The following is a 21841-nucleotide window of genomic DNA, read 5'->3' as shown; positions in this document are numbered from 1 at the left end:
ATCGAAAAGGTGAAACAGCTTATTTGCTGCGCTCAAATTTCGCATTAGGAAGTAACGTAATCGTCGGTAATTTTTTTTTGCTCGGCTATCAAAGCCGACTGGCTGACTTTTAGCAACCTATTAAGTCCATCTGACGTAGGCGCGATGAGCAAATCTGCAGATAGCTCTTCTAACTATCCCGTGTCGGGCATTTCCTTTCCAGTATCTGGTGCGTTCACGCTACAGGCTCAATTTTATTCAGTTCGGACGTGCTCTGAATATCAGCTTGCTGCGCCTCCGACCCTTTCTCATTGTTCGACAACGTCGACCCCGCAACTACCGCCTTTGCAGCGAGCTCCCGAACTCTCGATCTGGTTAAGGCCTGAACGCTAGCCTCACCAAACAAAAGCCCCTTCTCGCGCAGAAGGTGATCGGACCTGTTCGAAAATAGGTACAGGTACTGGGGGGCCAGCATGGATGACACTGCGGCCTCCCTCTCAAGTGCTCCGAAAGGTCCTTCAATAAGCACTTTTGCTACGGGCAGACACACGCTATGAGCTTCCACGGCTTGCTTGATCTATACACACTCGCCCGTGAACATATCGGGTTCTACGTAACAGGGGTGAACTACATCCATTGCAGCTGCGGAACCACGAAGCACTCGGCACTCTTTCCCGTTCACGAAGAGGTCTCGCATGTAAGGCTCGAGAAGCTTTATGTTCTCGTCAGTGCTGCATAATGACAAAAAATTGGAGGACGCTTAAGCTTCGCCTTCAAGAGTGGAACGCGACAGCGTTCCCGTCGACCCGCCAAGGGGTGTAAGACAATGGGCTACGGCGCAGCGACGACGCGCCCCGCATCGGACGCGGTGAGCGTCGAACAACGCAGCGTTCGGCGCGACAACGAAATGTGCGCCTGAGCAAGCGACGCACGCCTGAGCCTTAGAAACAGCTCATTTCTAAAGCAACACCGCGTTCACTAGAGGCGCTTTTGTACCGCTTTGAAGCATCGAATTCGTGGCTCATCATTCTTCTTCCGGCTACCGTTCGGTGCGGAATCATGTGCTCCAGCGGAGCGGCGATAGCGGCCTCTGCAAGCCGCGGAAACAGGATTGAAGAGAATGATGGTCAGGACTACGAGATCATTTTGCCTACATTGCCCACCGGACGTGTTGTGGTTAATACTGTTTTTTTTGCACGGCGACGTACGAGTTAGGCCCTACAGGGTTGAGGACTTCCGCGACGCCCTAGCCAACGCTGGTGCGCTTCCCGACGTGGTGGCGTTGGGGGCGTACCAAATCAACCATGTTTCGGCGGTGACTCTCAACAGCACCGAAGCAACTAAGAAGCTCACCGCTCTCAAGGAACTGGAAGTAAAAGGACGCCGCTGCATTATCTTCGATCCAGATAACCAGCAGGTGAAACTACGGCTGCACTGGATGTTGCACGGCGTGGCGGACGACGACATTCGGACGGCTCTCGCTGCTTACGGCAGCGTATCCGAAGTGACCCGGGAGCGATGGCGTGTCTCAGGCGTCAAGGAGAAAGGGTGCACAACGAGGACCGTGCTCCTGAAGCTGAAACCCGGTTTGAAGGTCGATGACCTACCTCACCAGCTACGCATTGCAGGAGAGTTGGCCCTTGTGGTGGCGCCTGGGCGGCCTATGCAATGCCTACGCTGCCGTGGTACGGGCCACGTTCGACGTGAATGCAGGGTGCCACGGTGCTCAAAATGCAGACGCTATGGCCACGTCGACAGCGATTGCGTCCGCACATATGCGGTGGCTACGGAGCCGGCATCGCAAGACAAGTCGACGGAGCTGCTGATGGACGTTGACGAGGCGGAGGAGGCAGCGAAAGGAGCCGAGGAAGTGGGCAAGCCAGCAGGAATGACGGACCCGTCGGGGCTTGCCAGTGGTGACACAAGCACGTCAAGCAACGGAGAGACGCACCCCGATGAGAAGGAATTGCCTGCCGGCGGTGACACAACCAAGTCAAGCAACGGAGAGACGCACTCCGAGGAGAAGAAATTGCCTGCGTCTCGGGCGAAGGCGTCGGAGAATGGGAAGAGCTTTCCGGCACCCAAAGTCGTCGAACCAGCGAACAGCTCGCCGAACGCGGACCCGAGCGGAGGCCGCGCAGTCAGCGTCTCCGCGCCAGCCAAGCGCCCTTATGGCCACACCGGCAACGAAGGGGATAAGGTGGCAGCCACCAGCGTCGAGGAGCCGCCTGCGAAAACAACTCAAGCCAGGCGGGCCAGTCTTCGGCAGCGACCTAACGTTTCGTCTGAGAGGCGAACCGGCGATACAGCACCTACGCTGCAAGGTTTGGAGCCTGCACAGGGTGGCTCCGGCATCAACGATGGCGTCTAGCCACGCGCTAGACGCGGAGGGTAAGCACCATGCTTTCGGCCTTTTCACTTCCTTGTGAAAATGGCTCCTGCATCTCCGTTGAAGGTAGCTACACTTAATGTCAGGGGCTTGGCAGGAATGAAAAAGCAAAGTCAGGTGTATCGGCTTTTAACGGAGCACGACATTGATATATTGGCCGTGCAGGAAACAAAAGTTGACGGTGAGGAAGAAACCGGGAGCATGGTGCGACGTTTCACGTCTAGATTCTATGCTATTGTAAGCCATGCCATCGGCACATCTGCTGGTTGTGTCCTTTTTATTAAGAAGTTGCCGGCTCTGGTCGTGCATGCTGATTTCTCGTGCTTGTCAGGTCGGTGTGTTGCTGTCGATTTCACACTCAGCGATACAGAATGGCGTGTTTTATGTTTGTACGCACCAAATGTTGTGGACGAAAGGGTCGATTTCTTTAGAAGTGTTGAGCAGCGTCTCAGCTTCGACAAACAACTGATTATCATGGGCGACTTCAACTGTGTGCTGAGTGCTTGTAATAAGACTAGTGATCGGGGGTTCAGGGACGCAAGTACTGAGGTACTGTCGCAAATCATAGACAAATGGAACCTTGAGGATGTGGCGGAGTGTATGCAAGGCGCGGGTGGTGTGAAGTACACACATTTCCAGCGTGCAAGTCATGCCCGTCTGGACCGCATTTATGTAACGTTGGACGTGATTCCAAAATGCTACAGTTATCAAGTAGTGCCGGTGTCTTTCTCAGACCACTGTTTAGTAGAGTGCGGGATTGGGGCAAAAAAACGTGGCAGTGCTTTTAGCTGGGAACTGTGGAAGATAAATAACAAGCTGATTAAAGACGATGCTTTCAACCTTGCGGTAGTTGAAGAAATCGGCAAAATAAAGCCGAATAATGAACTGAAAACATGGCAACAGTGGGAGCTTTGTAAGGAACAACTTAAAATAAAAGCAATAGAGCGGTCTTGTTCTATGGCGTACGAGGAGAAACTAACTGAACGTAATCTAAGGTCTATGCTTGCAAAACTGCTCGAGAAAGAATGCGAAGCGCCTGGTAAATGGATCGATGACATTAGGAAAACGAAACAAAAAGTTGAAGTGATAGAAGAGGAGCGCTATCGTGGTGCACAGGTCCGGGCGAGAGCGGAACATGTAGCTGCTGGGGAGACGCCGTCTAAACGAGCGCTCGGCATTGAAAAAGCCCACGCTCGTCGAAATCACATAGACAACATAGAATGGGAAGGCGTCTTATCGGATGATAACGAACATATTAAGCGTGCATTTTTTCAGTACTATCAGGCGTTGTTCGCTTTACATGTTGCCGACACGAACATGTTTAAGGATAAGTTCCTTGGGGCACTGCCGCGACTCAACGATGAGCAGAAGGATAGGTTAGAGCTGGCAATAACCGAATCAGAGGTAGAAATGGCGATAGACAGTTTAAATCCTGGTAAATCGCCAGGACCGGACGGGTTAAGCGCGGCGTTTTACAAAGCTTTTAAGCGTGGAATCGCGCCAATATTGACGGTAGTGTTTAATGAAGCTTACGAAATTAACGAATTGCCTCCGTCTTATGCAAGATCACACGCTGTCTTAATATCCAAAACTGACGATGCAGAGAAGTTACGACAAGTAACAGCGTACCGGCCAATCGCACTTACAAATGTGGATTACAAAATTTATATGAAAGTTTTAGCGCGAAGATTACAGTCAGTAATCCAGGAAATCGTTGGACCGCATCTAACGTGCGGGATTAAGGGACGATCCATTACGACTAATATTCACACAGAAAGATGCGTGCTGGAGTGCTGCGATATTACAAATAGCCACGTGGCCATCTTGCAACTAGACCTTGAAAAAGCTTTCGACTGAGTCGCGCATGAAATTTTGCTTTGCATACTAGATCATGTTAACGTTGGTTCTGTTATTCGCGAGGGTGTCGCCCTGGCGTATCGGAACTGCACGACGAGATTGATCGTTAACCAGAGTCTGGGTGCCCCCATTAGCGTGCAGCGGTCGGTACGCCAGGGTTGTCCCCTTAGCCCTCTTTTGTTTTGCATCTACATAGGGGCGATGTGCTTAAACATCGTGAAAAAACCGACAATTCCTGGCTTTCGGTTGCAAGCAGCGGAAGTCAAGCTGCTGGCATATGCGGATGATGTGGCGGTTTTTTCAACCAGTAGGGAAGGTGTAACTGAGGCTATTAAATGTGTAGAGAACTTCTGCCAAGTCGCAGGCAGCAGAGTGAACTTAGCAAAATCCCTAGGGCTCTGGCACGGAGAATGGCAATCGACGCCCGACCGCTTTGCAAACGTGTCCTGGGTTACGACCCCAACGAAGTACTTGGGAGTACCTCTAGAATGCTACCGTGATAGCGCGACATATTGGACAGCGCAGACGCATGATACACGTGGAAAAGCGGAAAGGTGGAAAGGAACGAACTCATCGATTTTTGCTAGAGCCACCGTATGCAATCTGTTCTTTATTAGCAGGTTGTGGTATGTAATGCAGGTGTTACATTGTGCAAGGCTCAATGTACAGAAGCTGCATCGAATTTTCGCCATTTTCGTGTGGGATGCGCAATGGGAAAGGTGCAGCCGGACAAATCTGTTCAGAGGAGTCAAGAATGGTGGATTGGGCCTGGGACACCTTTTTTTGCGGCAGATTGTTAACAGGTTTCTTTTCCTTCGTGACGTCGGCGATCCTTTTTTGCGCACCGCATGCCAAGTAAGGCTCGGGCGCGCGTTGCCAGACTTTGTTGTTTCAACCGAAACACTCACGGGAGGCATTTTTGGATATTTTAGAGAAGTTGTCGCAAGTGTACGATTCCTCGCAACGAGGTTTTCAAATGAATATTTATCTACTGTCAAAAAGAAAAAATTGTACAAGGATTTGTGTGATGTCGTTCTGCCGGAGCCAATGTACAGAGCCTTGTACAGTGGAGGCCCTGGTAGGGACGTGTTAAAGAGAGTAAAAAAATGCAAGTTGCACCAGGGGTTAAAACCTTTTTTTTTAAATTACACACTGGAACGTTGCCAGTAAAAATGTTTTTACAGGAAAAGGGCTTATTTCTTCCATGGGGATCTCACTGCCTTATCTGCAAACAACCAGAAACGATAGATCACGTTTTTCTTCATTGTTGGGGAGGGGTATTTTTTTGGGACGCACTACAAAGAACGTTAAAGAAACAATTTCCCCTCGACCCTCATGGAATACGGTATCTACCCATTACTAACGAGGATGGTTTTCCGTTTGATTTAATAATGTTAATTGGCCTCCACAGTATTTGGCGCTCTCGAATGGCAGGATACTACTGTGATCCCGACGCACGACCTACGCGAATTTATTTCCGTGAAACTGTGCATCGGTTTGTTGAAAATTTGAAGGCCGGCGGCGATACCCCCGAGTGGCTGTCAAGGGTGGAGCCATTGATGGCTCTAAATGAATTTTAATGCGGCGAAGCCAGCCCCCTACCAGGCTGTTTATGTCAATACGACGTGTTCATTGTATCTTTTATGTTTTGTTTTGTGTATTGCTATTGCTGTTCTTTCTTTGTCAAAGCCAGGCAATAAAGAAAAAAAAGAAAAAAAAAGAATTCGTGGCTCAGTGGTAACGTCTCCGTCTCATACTCCGGAGACCCTGGTTCGATTCCCACCCAGCCCATCCTGGAAGTTGCTTTTTATTTATGAAGTGCCTGCCGTGATTTATCGCTCACGGCCAACGCCGCGGACGCCGACACCGACGACACCGGCTTTTCTGCGACACGAGCTCCTTAACGCTATCGCGTTAAAACACGACTTTTGTTTTTGTTTCTGGACACTGCGCCGAAAAGTGACCAGGCTTCTGGCACGTATAACAAACGCGCGCTTGCCTCGTCTCGAACCGCTTTCTGCGTTCGGCTTCGGTTGCCGCCGTCTCCTTGCGTTCAGTCGGACTGCTTTCACTCGCATCCGCACTACGTGTGTCCCCCCTTGCTCTCATTGGTGTGAACTTCGGCCTCTCAAACTTGGAGCCAAATTCACCCTTTTGACCGTCCTTAGCTCCGCGAGCCCGACGCGTCACAAACTCCTCGGCTAGATCGGCGGCTTTAGCCACCGTACTAACGTCTGGCCTATCCAAGACCCAGTACCGCACGTTCTCAGGTAACCGACTATAAAACTGTTCCAGCCCGAAACACTACAGAACTTTCTCGTGGTCACCAAACGCTTTCTCTTCTTTGAGCCACTCCTGCATGTTTGACATTAGCCTGTAGGCAAACTCTGTATATGACTCACTTCTGCCTTTCTCATTTTCCCGAAACTTCCGACGGAACGCCTCCGCTGACAGCCTGTACTTTTTTAGCAGACTCGATTTCCCTTTGTCGAAATCCTCTGCCTCCTCTCTCTTCAAGCGAGCGACTACGTCGGCCGCCTCGCCGGGTAACAAAGTGAGCAAGCGCTGTGGCCACGTTTCCCGAGAGAACCCCTGCTTCTCACACGTTCGCTCAAAGTTAACCAGGAACAAACCAATGTCCTCTCCAAGCTTAAACGGCCGCATCAGGTCAGTCATTTTGAACAATACTCGTTCTCCTGCACCGTGTGCCTGACTTCCATTACGAGCGCGTTCCATCTCTATCTCGAGACGCTTCATTTCCAAAGCGTGTTGACGGTCGCGCTCTTTTTCTTTCTCTTGTTGCTCTCGCTCTTTCTGTTCTTTACGTTCGCGCTCCTGTCCTTTTGCCGTCTCCCTCTCCTCAATGGCCTCAAGGCATTCCGACAGCTCGTCATCCTCAACTTCTAACTCAAGAATAGCCCTTAGCAGTTCTGGTTTTCTGAGTTTGTCTGAGACATCCAGACCCAACTCTCTTGCAAGCTCCAGCAATTTCGGTTTGCGCAACGACTTCCAATCCATGGCTGCTCTGAATACTGCTTTCTCTACTGCCTACTATTGTCTTGCCGCAAACTAACCCGGCAGCAACGACAACCACAATTACCAGCTCTGTTTCTGACACTAACAAAAGCCCGGCAAAACTCAGAAGAAGAAAGTCCCGCACTCACCAAACCTCGCAGCCAGGAATTCAGCGCAGTCGTTCCGCTGCAGGCAACCAGTCATCACACAGGGCTCATTGCACTGCTCCCGGATGGTCGTTGTGCTGCTCAGTATACAGACAACCGCATATCTTCGCTGCTGGCCTCCGTTGTCGCGATCTCACCGCTGGCAAACAGTTGTTGCAATCTCACCGCTGGCACCAGTTGTTGCATCTGGGTCGCAAGCTCCAAGGGTAGCGTTGGCCTGGCGGCCTGGGGCACAACTGGAAGCATCCGAAGGTGCTGGCAAAGCATGAGTCGACTGCTAACAGAACAACTTGTTTATTCTAGCATCGCAAAAGAGCGGCCGGTAAGGTCGACCGAAGTGGAGAGACGCGAGAGCACGTTACTCGACGGAAGAATTCGAAGCCTCTCTCTTGGCGTACGGGGGGCAGCTGCTTTTATACTCTCGGAGTCGAGGGCAAGAAGGAACGGCTTGCGAGAGGCGTCCGTGACGGCGGGGCACGGACACGCTGAGAGACACGTTGAGACAAGGAGTGACACATCCGCCGGGCCGGCGCCGGTCAGACCTCCTCGCTTCACAGTTGGGGAGCTCCTCTCCCCGGCTGCCGCACTTTGACAAGCGTGGGCACCAACATGCACACACACACACACACGAAGACACGTGGCGTTGAAACATGCCTGGACGCGCTTGGCAGGAAGCGTTACGGCAGCGCTGAATGGGCCAAAATGTCCGCGGCTTTGAATGAAGCCCCGGCTTCCGTTGCATCCGCGCCGGCTATACCGCGCGTCGCAGGCGAAACGTAACAGTACGTGCCGCTCTTCAATGAACCTGTAGAGTGCGATGTTGAGCTAGTTGGTTCATGCTGGAAATGTGGGTTGTGGCGCAACAAAACGAAGTGGAAGGAAGAAGGGAGAGAAAGAGCGCCAACTGGAAACTGAATCTATTGCATAGAAACACGCATATATTATACAGATAAGATTAACATGGGCAGAACCATCCAATGCACTACACGCGTAAATAAGAAACCGTTATCTCTGTGCGAATCGACAAGACATTCAATCAAGACCAAATTTGCAAATAACCATGGTGAATCTAAAGATTAACCGACGTGGTTGCTTAGTGGCTATGGTGCTGGGCTGCTAAGCAAGAAGTCACGGGATGGAAACCCGGCCACGGCGGCCACATTTCTACGGGCCCCCTGCTAACGCCTTTCAACCTCTGGCGCAGTATTTTTGACACACTCATAAGGACTGAAGTAGGAAACCAGCTGCAACAAGCCGCGATTCCTGCACGTGAAAGTTCTCTTCCATAGTGTGTTCGTATGATTTCATGAGTGCAGACCGAAAACCCATCATCATTTTGCGCTCGGCGACTATATTGACAGCAAACATGTCCCTCATGTTTGCCCGGCCCAGTTGTGATGGGCGCATGCAACTCGGCCTGGGGCGCTCTGCGGCAAACGTGTTTCTCTCCAACTCGGACCACTGGGCCGGTGCCGCTCCTCAATGATAACGAAAAACTAATTGAATTTCGCTGCTGCGCTGTGTCGAACTGGCGTCATATGTATTTAGATAATCTTGCCACGTGTCACGTGGGGAAGTCGCTGCGGTAGATGGCGCAACGTGTCCATAGGGAAGCTCTAAACAGGAGCTCGTCTGCATACGCCTCACACAAGACGCGTGTACGTGGCGGCAGCACGGGGTATTAATAATACATTGCTTCAAAGCTCAACGCATTAATGTCTAAACTCGTGCTGATCGGCTCTGCCGGATTTTTTATGTTCAGCCAGAACGAAGTTTATAAAATTTCGAGTTCCATTAGGCGACCCCTCTTAAGCACATAAAGGGGTATGCACTAGCTGCGAAGTCCCTCCTGGCGCCAAGCTAATATTTCGTTCCTTTATATTCGGTAGGACAAAGGTATGCTTGCTTTAACGTATCCTTTGGCGCAGTACTTCGCTAGAGGATTTGCGATGCTGAAAGGACCCACTAGCGCTTGAAGATGAATTCAGTGTGCCAAGTGTTTCTGCGCGGACAGCAATATTTCTAACTTGTCTGTCAGCGATTCCACAATTCTAGTCCTTGGGGTGGTCTACGCCAAAAGGCCAGCATAGCTTGCACAAAAAATCGAAATTTAAATCGTATAAAATAAAATTCAATTGAATACATTTTTTTCTAATTGCCTTACGGTACATATTGTAATTTGCAAATTGTACCGTTTAGCCTGCAAGGAATACTTACTTGAAAAGAATTGTGTGTATATGACATGATTTTCATGATATCCGTTTTGTGCCACCGTTTATACCTTGAAGCACGAAAGTACTAGGACGGCCAATGAATTTCTTTGTTAAGTTCGGAAATTTTTATTGAATCCGGAAATCATTCCATCCAATCCACCTTGTGATATCTCTTGCTACGATTCGTAAATTGCAATTTGGGCCGTAAAGTACCTAACAAATTTTTTGCTAACTGGCTAATCAGGCATTTGCATTTATAATGCAAATAATGTCCACTTCTTGAGCAGTACAACTCAAGGGTTAAAATCATGATTCTATCACACGAGTTTCTAAAAATTACCTAATGTCTTCGAAGGAACTCCTAGTACATGATCTAATGTGATTAGCATGCATTATTAGGGAACTTTACTCACGTTTAGAGATTAACTCTCTGCCCATCTGACTGACTGGCCCTCTAACAATTTCCCAGCCAACTAGAGTCACTGCGTGGCCACTGGTATGATGGGTACAGCATCAAGCCACTTGCTATACAGCAGGCTTCGAACCTCACCGTCGGACCAGCGTGGGCTGCTCGGCATGTGCGCCACTGGGTACGTGGCGCTTTTCAATAAACCTCTTTTGCCACAAGTGGGCCACAGCTATGTGGGCGCAGTTCAGTGAACCCCTTTGACGGCAACGTTTGCCAGTTTGTATGTGCCGCGGGTTATCGGCGAATGACAATGACGAAAAAATGCTGTATATTTTCTGTGATGCTGAGGGAATTCCAACCCGCGACATACAAAGGGCATTTTTCAAAAACCATACAGAACTTTTATTTACTCGCCCCAAGGAGAGAGCCGCACTGTGGTTCTTGCGCTTGATTACTCGAAGCGTCAGACACTACTCGCACGAAAAATTTAAATGAAGAATCGACTAGTTTACAAAAATCACCGAACTTTATAAATAATTAATTTACTACTCGTAGATATTGGAATTTGGGGATTGCAACGGGTGAGTTTGTAAGGCGCATCCTCTTGGAAATAATTATAGAGATGACACGTGCTTCGAGATATACGCCATGAGACTTGAGGTCAAAATGCACTGTTCTACTTACTTTTTTAAGAAACTGTCATTTTATGAATTGAAGCTGAAAAGTAAATGGAACGCCCATGTATGTATTCTCACACATAATAATAATGAATGCATAATGCATAATAAAATACAGTGTCATCTGTAAATCAGTAACCATATTGGTGATTATGGCCCAGATTGCTATGCCCCCCACTGCTATAATGGTTGGTCAGAAAAAGCAATTTTGAATTCCTTGTCGTTTCAATCAAAGAAAGATGTAGTGGAAACACGCAGTATGGGGAAAATTTGAAGCTCGAAAAATCCAATACCTGGTTTGCAGCTTCGCAATGCCGCTACCAAACACCTCACAATTTTGTCAAATTGATTATTATTCATTTATATGGACCCTACGGGCGCATTTATCCCGCCGGCGTTGCCATTGGCATCACCGTAAGATTCCGTTTAAAGTCGAAATGGAACAAAATTGTCGCCACGCGCCACATGCTTATGCGCGAGTGAAAGCGCGCGAGGGGTGAGCCGGCGATCGCGGCTCAATCTCACGCGGGGAGGAGGCGAGGATTCCGTCGTGCGAGGACGTGGAGGTAAGGTAGCGATGGGGGGCGCGTTCTATTCCAGGCGCTCGCCAGGGCCGCTGTATCTTGAAAGCCATCTACGATGGCCACAGAGCCCGCCCATGCGCTGTGCTTTCGCCGCTTAGTTCGCGTTGATGCCAAACGCTGCACGAAGGTCGATTCGCTCGCTACTGCTGCCTTGCTTCCTCGCTCCTACATTTTGACAGCGAGTTCACGTGGTCATTGAGTGAGATGTGCTAATGTTTGCTAGCGCGCGCGTGACTTTATGCTTGTCAATCTAGTTAGTATGTCTAGGTTTGCAAGTTTATGCGGACGATAAAACTACTATCCCTTGTTGGCATAGCTGTCCACTACTTTGCTATCGCAATCAATGCTTCGCCTTGCGGGCAAAACCGACATTTAATGACATCGACAGCGGCAAAATTTTAAGCTTTATTATGGTCTGATACGCAATGTTACTTTTCTACCGAAATTTTCGCGACCAAAGAAGAGTATGTTATAGATAATCAAAAATGCGAGAAAGCAAAGCTGTGTATTAGCTTAGTACCATATCTTCTGTATCCACTGTGTTTATTCTTATTGTCTTATTGTGAGGCTACTTCAATATTGATACTTACTGCCATGCTTGCAGAAACATCCATGACAAGCACCAGACGTCCGGGTCGGGAACCAGAGCGCACCACTCTAAAGTTGGTTGGCTGCAAAGGCGACGGTCCGCTGATCCTGTACACGAAGAGGACACGGCGATTGCCACCTGTGCGGTTGCCGCACTTTCTAGCTAACAACCTTAGTCTGGCAAAAAGAATCATCTTGGCAAGAGGTCTTTAAGCGCATATCAGCTTCGTGCTGAATCATCAGTCGTAGAGGATAGCCATGCATGATGATTGGCCTAAGATCTATGTGCATTCATGTATCCTGATCGAATAGGGCCGTGGAGGACCACAATGGTGCCTTGTTCGCGGGTACATTTGGAGGAATGGCAAAAAAAAGGATTTCACCGATGTAACGGGCACGTTAGAATCTATGTGAAGCGAAGCATTTATTAAGAGGTTAAAAATGTTATAAATGTGCCTATTGCCTTCCTTTTCATGGCGTAAAAGAAACTAGCGTGCGCATGTGCTTTCGCTCACATGCACTACCCAATGTGAGAAATCTTATGTTTGCTTTACTAGGATTGAGGATTGGTCGAGTTGGTATTGCATTCTAAAACTGGTACAGCACAACATATGTTGCGCTGTACCAGTTTTCGGTTTGATTATTTATTCTCATTTCATATCACTTAGTTTAAATGTGCAAGCCGCTTCATAGCCGATCATCCGTTGGGTGCATGACATTGTACTGAAATCACTATAATATCAAAGTGTGGATGCGCATTATGGCTGATCCTCCTTGTGGGTATGCGTCATACTATGGGAATGATACTCGTTGTCAACACGCGGTGATCATCTCAAAGCTAGTTGGCTGCACCTTATGTACCACGAGCTTCTAGGCCCTCCTCAGACGACCACTAAACCCAACGCACAAAAAACGCACACAACCAACACCGTCCGCACTATCATTTACAAAGAAGAAAATGATAATGACGGTCTCCTCCAAACACTGCAACAGAGATACACTGCTACAGGTCACCGACCACAGTGCAAAAACTATCCAGACGAGGAAGAAACACAATTGCACGGCGATATTACAGAGACATAAGTGAGGGCAGCCCTACATGGTATAAGACGTAACACGGCGCCCGGAGTAGACAGCATTCACTATGCGCTACTGCGCAACCTCGCCGATCAGGCCACATGGTAACTCACTGCATACTACAGGGACAACTGGAAAAACTGAACGCTTCTGCAGTAATTTCGGCGCACCGATATTACCTTAATTCCGATACCCGGGAAACCATTGTCCCTCCGAACTCTAAGGCCCATTTCCCTGATTTCGTGTATCGGCAAACTCTTCGGGCGTGCAGTTCTCATGCGCCTCCTGCCTTATCTTGAAGCGAACCAATTCTTTCCCAATACCTTATTCGGCTATCGACTAGGTCTGTCTGCGCAGGACATACTCCTGCAACTTAAGGAGAATGTTCTGCACTGTCCCAGTACAGCTCAAACAAGAGCAATTCTGGCGTTGGACCTCAAGGGGGCCTTCGACTACGTCTCGCACGACCTCATCCTAAACAATCTCGGATCCTCCCGACGTGGAAAACGCATCTATGATTATGTCCGAACCTTTCGATCTGACCGCATGGCCATCATCGGCCTGGCTGAAATTCTGTCAGATATCATAAAGCTTCTTGTCAGAGGGACTCCCCAGGGCTCGGTCTCTCACCCTCTCTGTTCAACATGGCGATGGCAAAGCTACCACCGCTCCTCAAAAAACTTCCGAACATGCAGCACGCCCTCTGCGCCGATCGAGTAACAATCTAGATGACCACAGTGTTGGCCGGCGCCATTAAAGACGTACTACAGGAAGCAGTAAACGTAGTACAAGAGTGTGCAACAGCCGGAGGACTCACCTGCGCAGCTTAGAAGTCGGAGCTCCTACTTGTATTAAAAAAATGCAATAATACCGATATTCTACCAACCATCATATTGTATCTCAATGGCTACCTTAGTACAAGGGTAGACAGACTACGTGCACTAGGCCTTCACATATAATACAAAGCGAGGCCACACATGCCCTACACATACTCCGCCAAAATATCACCCAAGTAACACACACGATAAAGCGCATTACAAAACGCCGACAAGGACTCCAAGAAAAAGATGTATTCCGAAACGTACAAGCCCTCATAATTAGCAGATTATCCCACCACCTCCCCTATCATATAACTTCACTCAGACCGAGATGCACTACAGACGGCGCGGGGAGTACCCCAAAATGCGTCCACGAAGCACCTACTACGAGTTGGGGTGAATTGGTTGCCAAGGTCAGCTTGACAGCCAATTCCAACGGCTCCATCGAGCAATGCAAGGGTGCCTCATTCTATGCCGGCTGGGATACGAAACACCAAGAAAACCACAACAGGAAGACCGCACACTTCTTGCGTTTACCTTCCGAAACAAAATTCACGTGGCCCCACTTCCCCGGAATATGCACCCTGCCCGTCGTAAAGGCCGAAGACAGGCAAGAGCACAAGCCCTGGCTCCACTCAATGACAATGGCACATCGGACGCACCGGTCCTTTCACCGACGTGGCTCTGTACCTACAGAGACGTGCTCACTGTCATGTCATACTAGATCGAAACATTCTGAGGGCCTCTGCCACGCTAAACACTGTGGAGATTGCAAGAAAGAAGGGGCTGCTGTCGCCCTAGCCATCGTACACGCTTCAACCATAGCAGCACCAGATGGACCTATCACAGTGGCCACTGATGCACAGATCGCCTGCAGGACTTTGGCACAAGGAATGATGACACCCTAAAGACACCGCATCCTTACGTTAGTAAACCCCACAGCGTTACCCAGGGTGCGTATCATCTGGACTGCTGCGCATGCCTCCATGGTAATGAACACGGTTATGCGGTAGCCCGAGAGCTCACTAACGGGCTTTATTGGAAGAGCCGTCCAACCCAGAAGACACATCGGCCGAACCCCTGAACTACACTAAACCTCTACAACATTACAGAAAACGCAGGAGACACTCCCCCCCCCCCCCCGACACAAACATTGATTGAGAAGACTGCGTCGCGTCGCGACAGCTTCAACCAAATTTATTTCACGGTGTTTTTATCTACAGCTCTTCCACCCCACACAATATCCCTCATACTGTCCCTTCTGTGGCGCAAAGCCTAGAGTATATCATTTCCCACACCCTCCGGGTTACTCCACTATTCCTTGACCTTCCTCCTGGGAGACTGCGCTGACCAGCTTAGACCCGCAAGAGCAGCGACAGCTGATCCGGCGGGCTCGTGGTGTGGCGCGAGTCAATGGAGCCCTGAACTAAGGACTCCACCCTACGAGCAAATTTCGCTACTTCGTAATAAACATTTTCTCTCTCTAGGCCGATCCCCATCATGGGTATTTGCCACAGTGTGAAAATCATCGCCATAATCTAGATGCGGACAAGCTTCTTGACCAATCCTTGATTGATGGTATGTGTCGAAATATGGAAATATTATTAAGATAGGGTGGTAATCTCAAAAAGATAATTTGCGTTGTCACTCTATTTGGCTGGTGGGAGAGGACAGCACCTATTCCATGGCCACTGGCGTGTGTGCGAACTTGAGTTGGTGGCGATGGACCAAAGTGACGTCAAATCAAAGGCGTTGTTAGCCAGTGGATGAGGGTGTCGAAGGCGTCGACTTGTTCATTGTCCCAAAAGAACGCCGTGTCCTTTTTTATAAGGTCAGTCAGTGCCGGGTGATATCCGCAATTTTTTTATAACAAACCGACGAAAATAGGAGCATAGGCCCACGAAGCTGCGCACATCTTTTGCTGGGCCGGGTACAGGAAAGTTCTTCACTGCGTGAATCGTATGAAGCTTTTTTGGACACGTACCAACATCGCCCCAAGCGGCCCCGTCACGAAGCTAGCGCGTTTTTAATGTAATGAGCGGGTTTGTCGCGAACAAAAGCTGCTTCTCGATTATTAACAAAGGCAGGTGACAGACATGATCTGGAAGACAATCCGCACGAGCCAAATGCAGTTATCACTCTCTGGCAAGCAAGAATTTTGTTACCAGAGTGGTTAAAGATACAGCAATACAAGCCTATGGGAACAACGAAAATTTATACTAGATTTACGAAACAATATCGCTAGCTGTGATAAAACTACGGCGTCTATCACAAAAGTTGCTGCAGGGTATGTAGGCCAGAGACTTAGCTTTCAAATGATGTCTATCTCGACTGTCTACACATGGGGTAACACTGTTCCCAAAATCAATTTTTCACACACAGTCGTGTAAGTTCACGTGGCATGGTCGCTGTTGTAAAAAATAAGTGTCATGGGGCGGGTGCCTTGTGTTTTGTGTATAAAGATTGCGAGAAGTGAAAAACAGCCGTATTTCCAGTTTTCATCATTCAATAACCTGCTACGGGCATCGAGAGTGTGATGCCCTTTCGTCGATACGTGGTATCGGCCCGTATTGGCAGCAACGTGACCTCGAAATAATCTTGTTTTCTAGGCTTAAACGAAAAATACTCATTCCTAACTTTAATGCAGCAACAGCTTCATCTCCTTCATCTTTATGCCATTTCCTCAAAAAATCCCTATTTGTTTAAATGAGCGTTTAAGCCGCTGATGATCAAGCTGTTGCTGCTTTAAAGTTAGGAATGAGCGTTTTTGGTTTAAATACAGAAAACAAGAAAAAATACAACGGTAGGTCCAATTTCTGTCCGTCGTTTCAGTTTTAACCAGTGAAAGCAAGTCAGTGAAAGCAAATTTGCAATAAAGCTAAGGCGACGATATGAGCGCAGCCGCAAGCCCACATGTGCCCTAAAGAAAATAGCCTGCCACAGTTGCGGTTATGTGTCAGCTAGCGGCTCAAGCAATCTTTACCTTTTTTTTCATTTCTGCGTCCGTCCTGCCTGCGCATGTGAAGGAAACGAGAAGTGCGAAGGCAGATAAACCGAAAGCGGTGGGGGAGGTGGCAGCGCAGTGGTTAGCGTGCCCAGTTCCCGAATGCAGAATGCTGCAGATTCATAGGCTTGAAAGCCGAGGGTTTGTTTGTGAAGGCAGCTTTCTGTATTCTATGGTGATGGCGAAGCCCAGAATGAGGCGGCCACCTGACCACAACGGTCGCCATCACCGTACCAGAATAAGCCGGCGTGCTAAAACCCTATAACCGAAAATACATTCAGCGGAAATCCAGTATGCTCCTCTCGACATAAAAAAGGCGATGTGTCGTTGAGCGAGGCTGCAGACCAATAATGTCACCCAAAGACCGTACCACGCTCCTATCGCGGTATGGTATGGAGAACTTTATTGGGTCCTGAAGGTCAATCATACGTTGACGCGGGCCGCTCCCACGTTGGGACTGTCAGGCCGAGCCCTTCAGCCACATCGCGGGCCTTCTTGACTGCCCGTAATTGGTCAGAGAGTGATTCACTGTGTAGCATTTGCCGCCACCATTCTTGTTCCTTGTCACGGTCTGTGTAGACCGCGGGGCACTGCCAAAGCATGTGGTCAAGAGTAATGATGCCATTGCACTTATTACAGTTGGTTTGAATTTTCCCCTCCGGATAGATCCTGTTAATAAAATATGGACTTGGGTATGTTCTTGTCTGTAGCAAACGTAATGTGACCGCTTGGGCTCTGCAAAGCTTACCGTGTGGCAATGGGTATTCCCTTCTGCTTAAATAATAATGCTTCGTGATTTCGTTATATGTTAATAATCGATCCCTGTGTTCCCCGGGTGAAGTGTAAGTTGCTCGGTCTTGAAGAGCACGGCTAGAAAGTCCTCGTGCTGCTTCATTTGCCACCTCATTGAGGTTTCTCCGAGCTCCGTCCACCACCCCCAGATGTGCAGGAAACTAGCGGATTTCGATTCTCTCACTCTTGACCTTCTCTAATAATTTTGTTGCTATCCGTGTCACATATCCGTTGGCAAAGTTGCGTATGGCTGTTCTAGAGTCGCTGTAAATATGCGTCCACCGATTAGCCCGGATGGCTAAGGCGATTGCTACTTGTTCTGCTACTGTGGGGTCCTTGGTATAGACGGTGATGGCCTCCTGTATGTTACCTTGAGTGTCTACGACAACGGAGGTATACGCATCCTTATTTTTAACCCAGGCAGCGTCAACGAACACCGCCTGCTGCTTATGTTGATCTATGTCTTGAAGGAGTGCCTTCGCCCTTGCCTTCCGTCTCTCGAGGTTATGTGTCGGGTGCATGCTCCTAGGGAACGGGGTCGTCTTTATTGTTTCTCGTAGTCCCGCTTGCAATTGTGTTAATAATTCTCCTTCGTTGGTGTGGTTGTGAATTTCTACGCCAATTTCTTCAAGTAGCGCCCTCCCAGGGCGTGTCCCCAATAGTCTCTCCTGGTGGGCCACCTGTTGAGCCTCAGCTATCTCCTCTAGTGTGTTATGCAGCCCTAGGCGCAATAAGCTATCATTGGCCGTGCTGATGGGAAGTCCTAGTGCAGTCTTTATAAGTCGTCTGATTAAAGTGTTTAGCTTGTTCTTATCAGCCTGTGTCCATTGTAGCATGCCAGCCACGTACGAGAAGTGGCAAAAGGCGAATGCATGTACCAATCTTATGGCACTGTCTTCTCCTAGCCCCTTATGCTTGTTGGTAACTCTACGCAGAAGCCTAATGACTTCTTCTGACTTGTTAGAGATGTATTCTGTCATCCTGCAATTAGATCCGTTCGCTTGCAGGAGAAGTCCTAACACTCTAATAGTCTCCACCTGCCTGATTGGTTCTCCATTCTTGGCGCATATGTCAATGCGGGGTTCTTCCTCTGGGATATATCCGTTCGGCCTGCGCCCACACTTACTGCTCCGTAATACCAATAGTTCTGATTTTTTAGCAGAGCAGTTCAGTCCCATACCCTCAAGTGTTGTTTCTACCACATAAATGCTTTCCTGTAGTTTGATCTCTGTTTGTCCCATATTACCTTCGGCACTCCAGATTGTTACATCATCTGCATATATAGCAAAGTGGATACCCTCAATCTGCGCGAGACCTCGAGCCACTTTTGACATTGCCAAATTAAATAACGTGGGAGATAGGACAGACCCTTGTGGTGTCCCACGATTCCCAAGTTCCAGGGTTGTCGATTGGAGTTCGCCTAACCTGAGACAAGCAGAACGGCCACCGAGAAAGGCTTTGACTATATTGTGCAATCGCTTACCCAATCCCATCTCCGAGAGGATATCCAATATGGCCCTGTGCTTGATGCGATCAAAGGCCTTTTCTACATCTAGGCCTAGAAGAGCTCTCGTATGTAGCGGGCTAGCAAGAATAAGGTGATGCTTGATTAAAAGCATTGCATCTTGAGTCGAAAGTCCAGGACGGAAACCTATCAGGTTATGCGGAAGAACATTTCTGTTTTCTACATACTTAGTCAGTCTATTGAGTATGACATGCTCCATGGTTTTGTCCAGACATGATGTTAATGATATGGGTCTTAGGTTATCTAGATTGAGTTGCTTGCCTGGTTTGGGAATAAGAATTGTGTTAGCAATTCTCCATTCCTTCGGATAATCACCGTTTTTCCAGAGTTCGTTGAAATACTCTGTTAAATATTTTATGGAATGATCGTCCAAATTTTTCAACAGCCTATTGGAAATGCCATCTGGACCGGCAGCAGATCTACTGTTGAGGTCGTACAGGGCTGCACGAACTTCGCTTTCTGTGAAGTCTTGATCCATAGGCTCACAGTCTTCCCCTGTATATTCAGGCAGGTCTGTACTCTCATCGCTATCCTTAAGTGGTAAATACCTAGCTGCGAGCCGATCCAGAATGGCCTCCTCCGTTGTGTCCTGACTCTCACGATGGACGAGTCGTGCTACTGCTGTTCTCCTATTAGATTTCGTGTCGTTCTCATGAAGCAAATGTCTAAGTAAGTTCCAATTCCCACCACGTCTGATTCGACCATCTATGGAATTACAAAGCTCATCCCATTGTTGTTTCTGTAAATTTCTGGAGTGTTCTTCAATCTCCCTATTCAACAATGCTATGCGCTTCCTGAGTCTCCTGTTCAGCCGTTGCGTTTTCCATCTATTTAACATAGATTGTTTCGCTTCAATCAAGTGCGCCAGCCTACTGTCCATGATTTCGATATCCTCCTCTGTGTTAATATCCTTCGTTGCCGCCTTTACATCTTCCCTGAGCTGAGTGGTCCAAGTTTGGAGTGTTTTCTTTTGTCCTGCCTCTGTCTCAGCTCTGCTTTTCCTTGCTTTCCGAAAAAGATCCCAGTCAATGTAGTTAAAGTGCTTTATCTCATTACTTTGTGTTTCCAATAGTATTTGTAATATTGTTACGAAGAGTTGCGAAGAAATGATTTTATTTACAGGCGATGGATGATGATCGTCGCGTGATAGTAGCGCAGCTCGGCCTCTCCAACGCTTCGTCCTCTTCGTCTTCCCTTCTTTTCTCTTGTCCGTGCCTTTTGTATCTGTTACATTTCCCCGCAAGCAGACGAAGCCCGTGGGGCGAGTCAGGATGCGCAAGCAGGGTAGAAAGGCTTCAGGCGAGCAATGTGAGTCAGCTGAGTTCTGCTTGATCGCCGACCATTGCACAGTAGGCGAGCTATGACGTAAGTGAGTTCGCTCAGGCGGTCCACAACTACAAATGGGCCTGAATATTTTGACAATAACTTTTGGCACAATCCACGCTTGCGTTGCGGTGTCCAAAGAAGGACCAAGTCACCTTTTTCCAACGATACTTGTACGTGACGGTTGTCGTATCGCTCTTTCGAACGACTTTGCGAGGCCAGAGTACGAAGACGAGCTATTCGACGCGCTTCTTCGGCGAGACACAAAGTCTTCGATACAGAATCGTCACTGTGCAGAACGAACGGTAAGAAAGTGTCCAGAGGGCTTCGCGGTAACCTGGCATAGAGGAGATAAAATGGGCTATAGTTCGTGGTTTCGTGTTTCGCCGTGTTGTATGCGTAAGTGATGAAGGGCAGCACGTCGTCCCAGTTCTTATGATTGGAGGAGACGTACATGGCAAGCATGTTGGTCAGCGTTCTGTTCGTCCTTTCAACGAGGCCATTGGTCTGTGGATGGTACGGCGTGGAATGACGGAACTGGGAAGTGCACAAACGAAGTAGCTCTTCAATGGCATCAGCAGTGAACTGGCGACCACGGTCGCTGATGATGACACGTGGTGGGCCATGACGAAGGACCACGGAACGCAACAGGAAGACCGCCACGCAAGCGGCGGTGGAAGACGGTATGGCTGCAGTTTCTGCATACCGTGTAAGATGGTCTACGCAGACAATTATCCAACGGTTCTTGTTGCTAGATAACGGGAATGGACCCAAAAGGTCAATGCCTACTTGCTCGAATGGCGTGTTGGGTGGTGTCAATGGCCGAAGGGGACCCGGGGCTGCGGTGGTCGGTCGCTTGTGACGTTGGCACGTTTCACAACTAGCGACATAGCGCTTGGTTGTTTCGTACATCTTGGGCCAGTAAAAGCGCTCCTGCGTGCGGTGTAGTGTTCGTACGAAACCGAAATGGCCGGATGTCACATCATCATGCATGGCGCGTAGAACGTCGGAGCGAAGGCTCTCCGGGACAACAAGCAGAAAACGCGCTCCATGCCCGGAATAATTAGTTTTGTAGAGTAATTTATCACGGACGGTAAAGCGACCACTGCCTTGAGAAGTACGGGCGGCAACAAAAAGCGGATCGAGGGTAACATCACTCCGTTGTTCTCGCTGAAAGTCTGCCGCGTCAGGGAACGTAGAAGTAACAGCAGCGAGACAGTCGTCAAAATTCTCAGCATCGCAGTCGGTAGCCGCAAGAGGAATCCGAGAGAGGCAGTCTGCGTCAGCGTGACGACGGCCACTCTTGTACGACACCACAAAGTCGTATTCCTGGAGGCGCAGTGCCCAACGTGCGAGGCGACCAGAGGGATCACGCAAACCGACCAGCCAGCATAAAGAATGATGGTCGGTGATAATCTTGAATG

The 21841-nt window shown here is 48.9% G+C and overlaps 2 protein-coding genes across 7 annotated transcripts in view; one reads left to right on the top strand and one right to left on the bottom strand.

Annotated features, from left to right (window-relative positions):
- LOC142576703 (calcium-activated chloride channel regulator 1-like) overlaps window positions 1-21841 on the bottom strand; it is a 388135-nt gene that overhangs the window by 142867 nt on the left and 223427 nt on the right. For all 6 annotated transcript variants that reach the window (XM_075686951.1, XM_075686954.1, XM_075686953.1 and 3 more), the window contains one exon: window positions 11881-11986. In XM_075686951.1, coding sequence (XP_075543066.1) covers window positions 11881-11986 — 106 coding nt within the window. The remainder of the gene's footprint in view (window positions 1-11880; window positions 11987-21841) is intronic.
- LOC142576704 (uncharacterized) lies at window positions 1072-11976 on the top strand. Its single transcript, XM_075686957.1, has 3 exons — window positions 1072-2370; window positions 10090-10210; window positions 11895-11976. The coding sequence occupies exon 1, from the start codon at window positions 1100-1102 to the stop codon at window positions 2348-2350; it is 1251 nt and encodes a 416-aa protein (XP_075543072.1). The 5' UTR covers window positions 1072-1099; the 3' UTR covers window positions 2351-2370; window positions 10090-10210; window positions 11895-11976.

Source organism: Dermacentor variabilis, chromosome 3 (genome assembly GCF_050947875.1).
Source record: "Dermacentor variabilis isolate Ectoservices chromosome 3, ASM5094787v1, whole genome shotgun sequence".
NCBI lineage: Eukaryota > Metazoa > Arthropoda > Arachnida > Ixodida > Ixodidae > Dermacentor > Dermacentor variabilis.
This window is presented reverse-complemented; position numbering and strand designations above follow the sequence as displayed.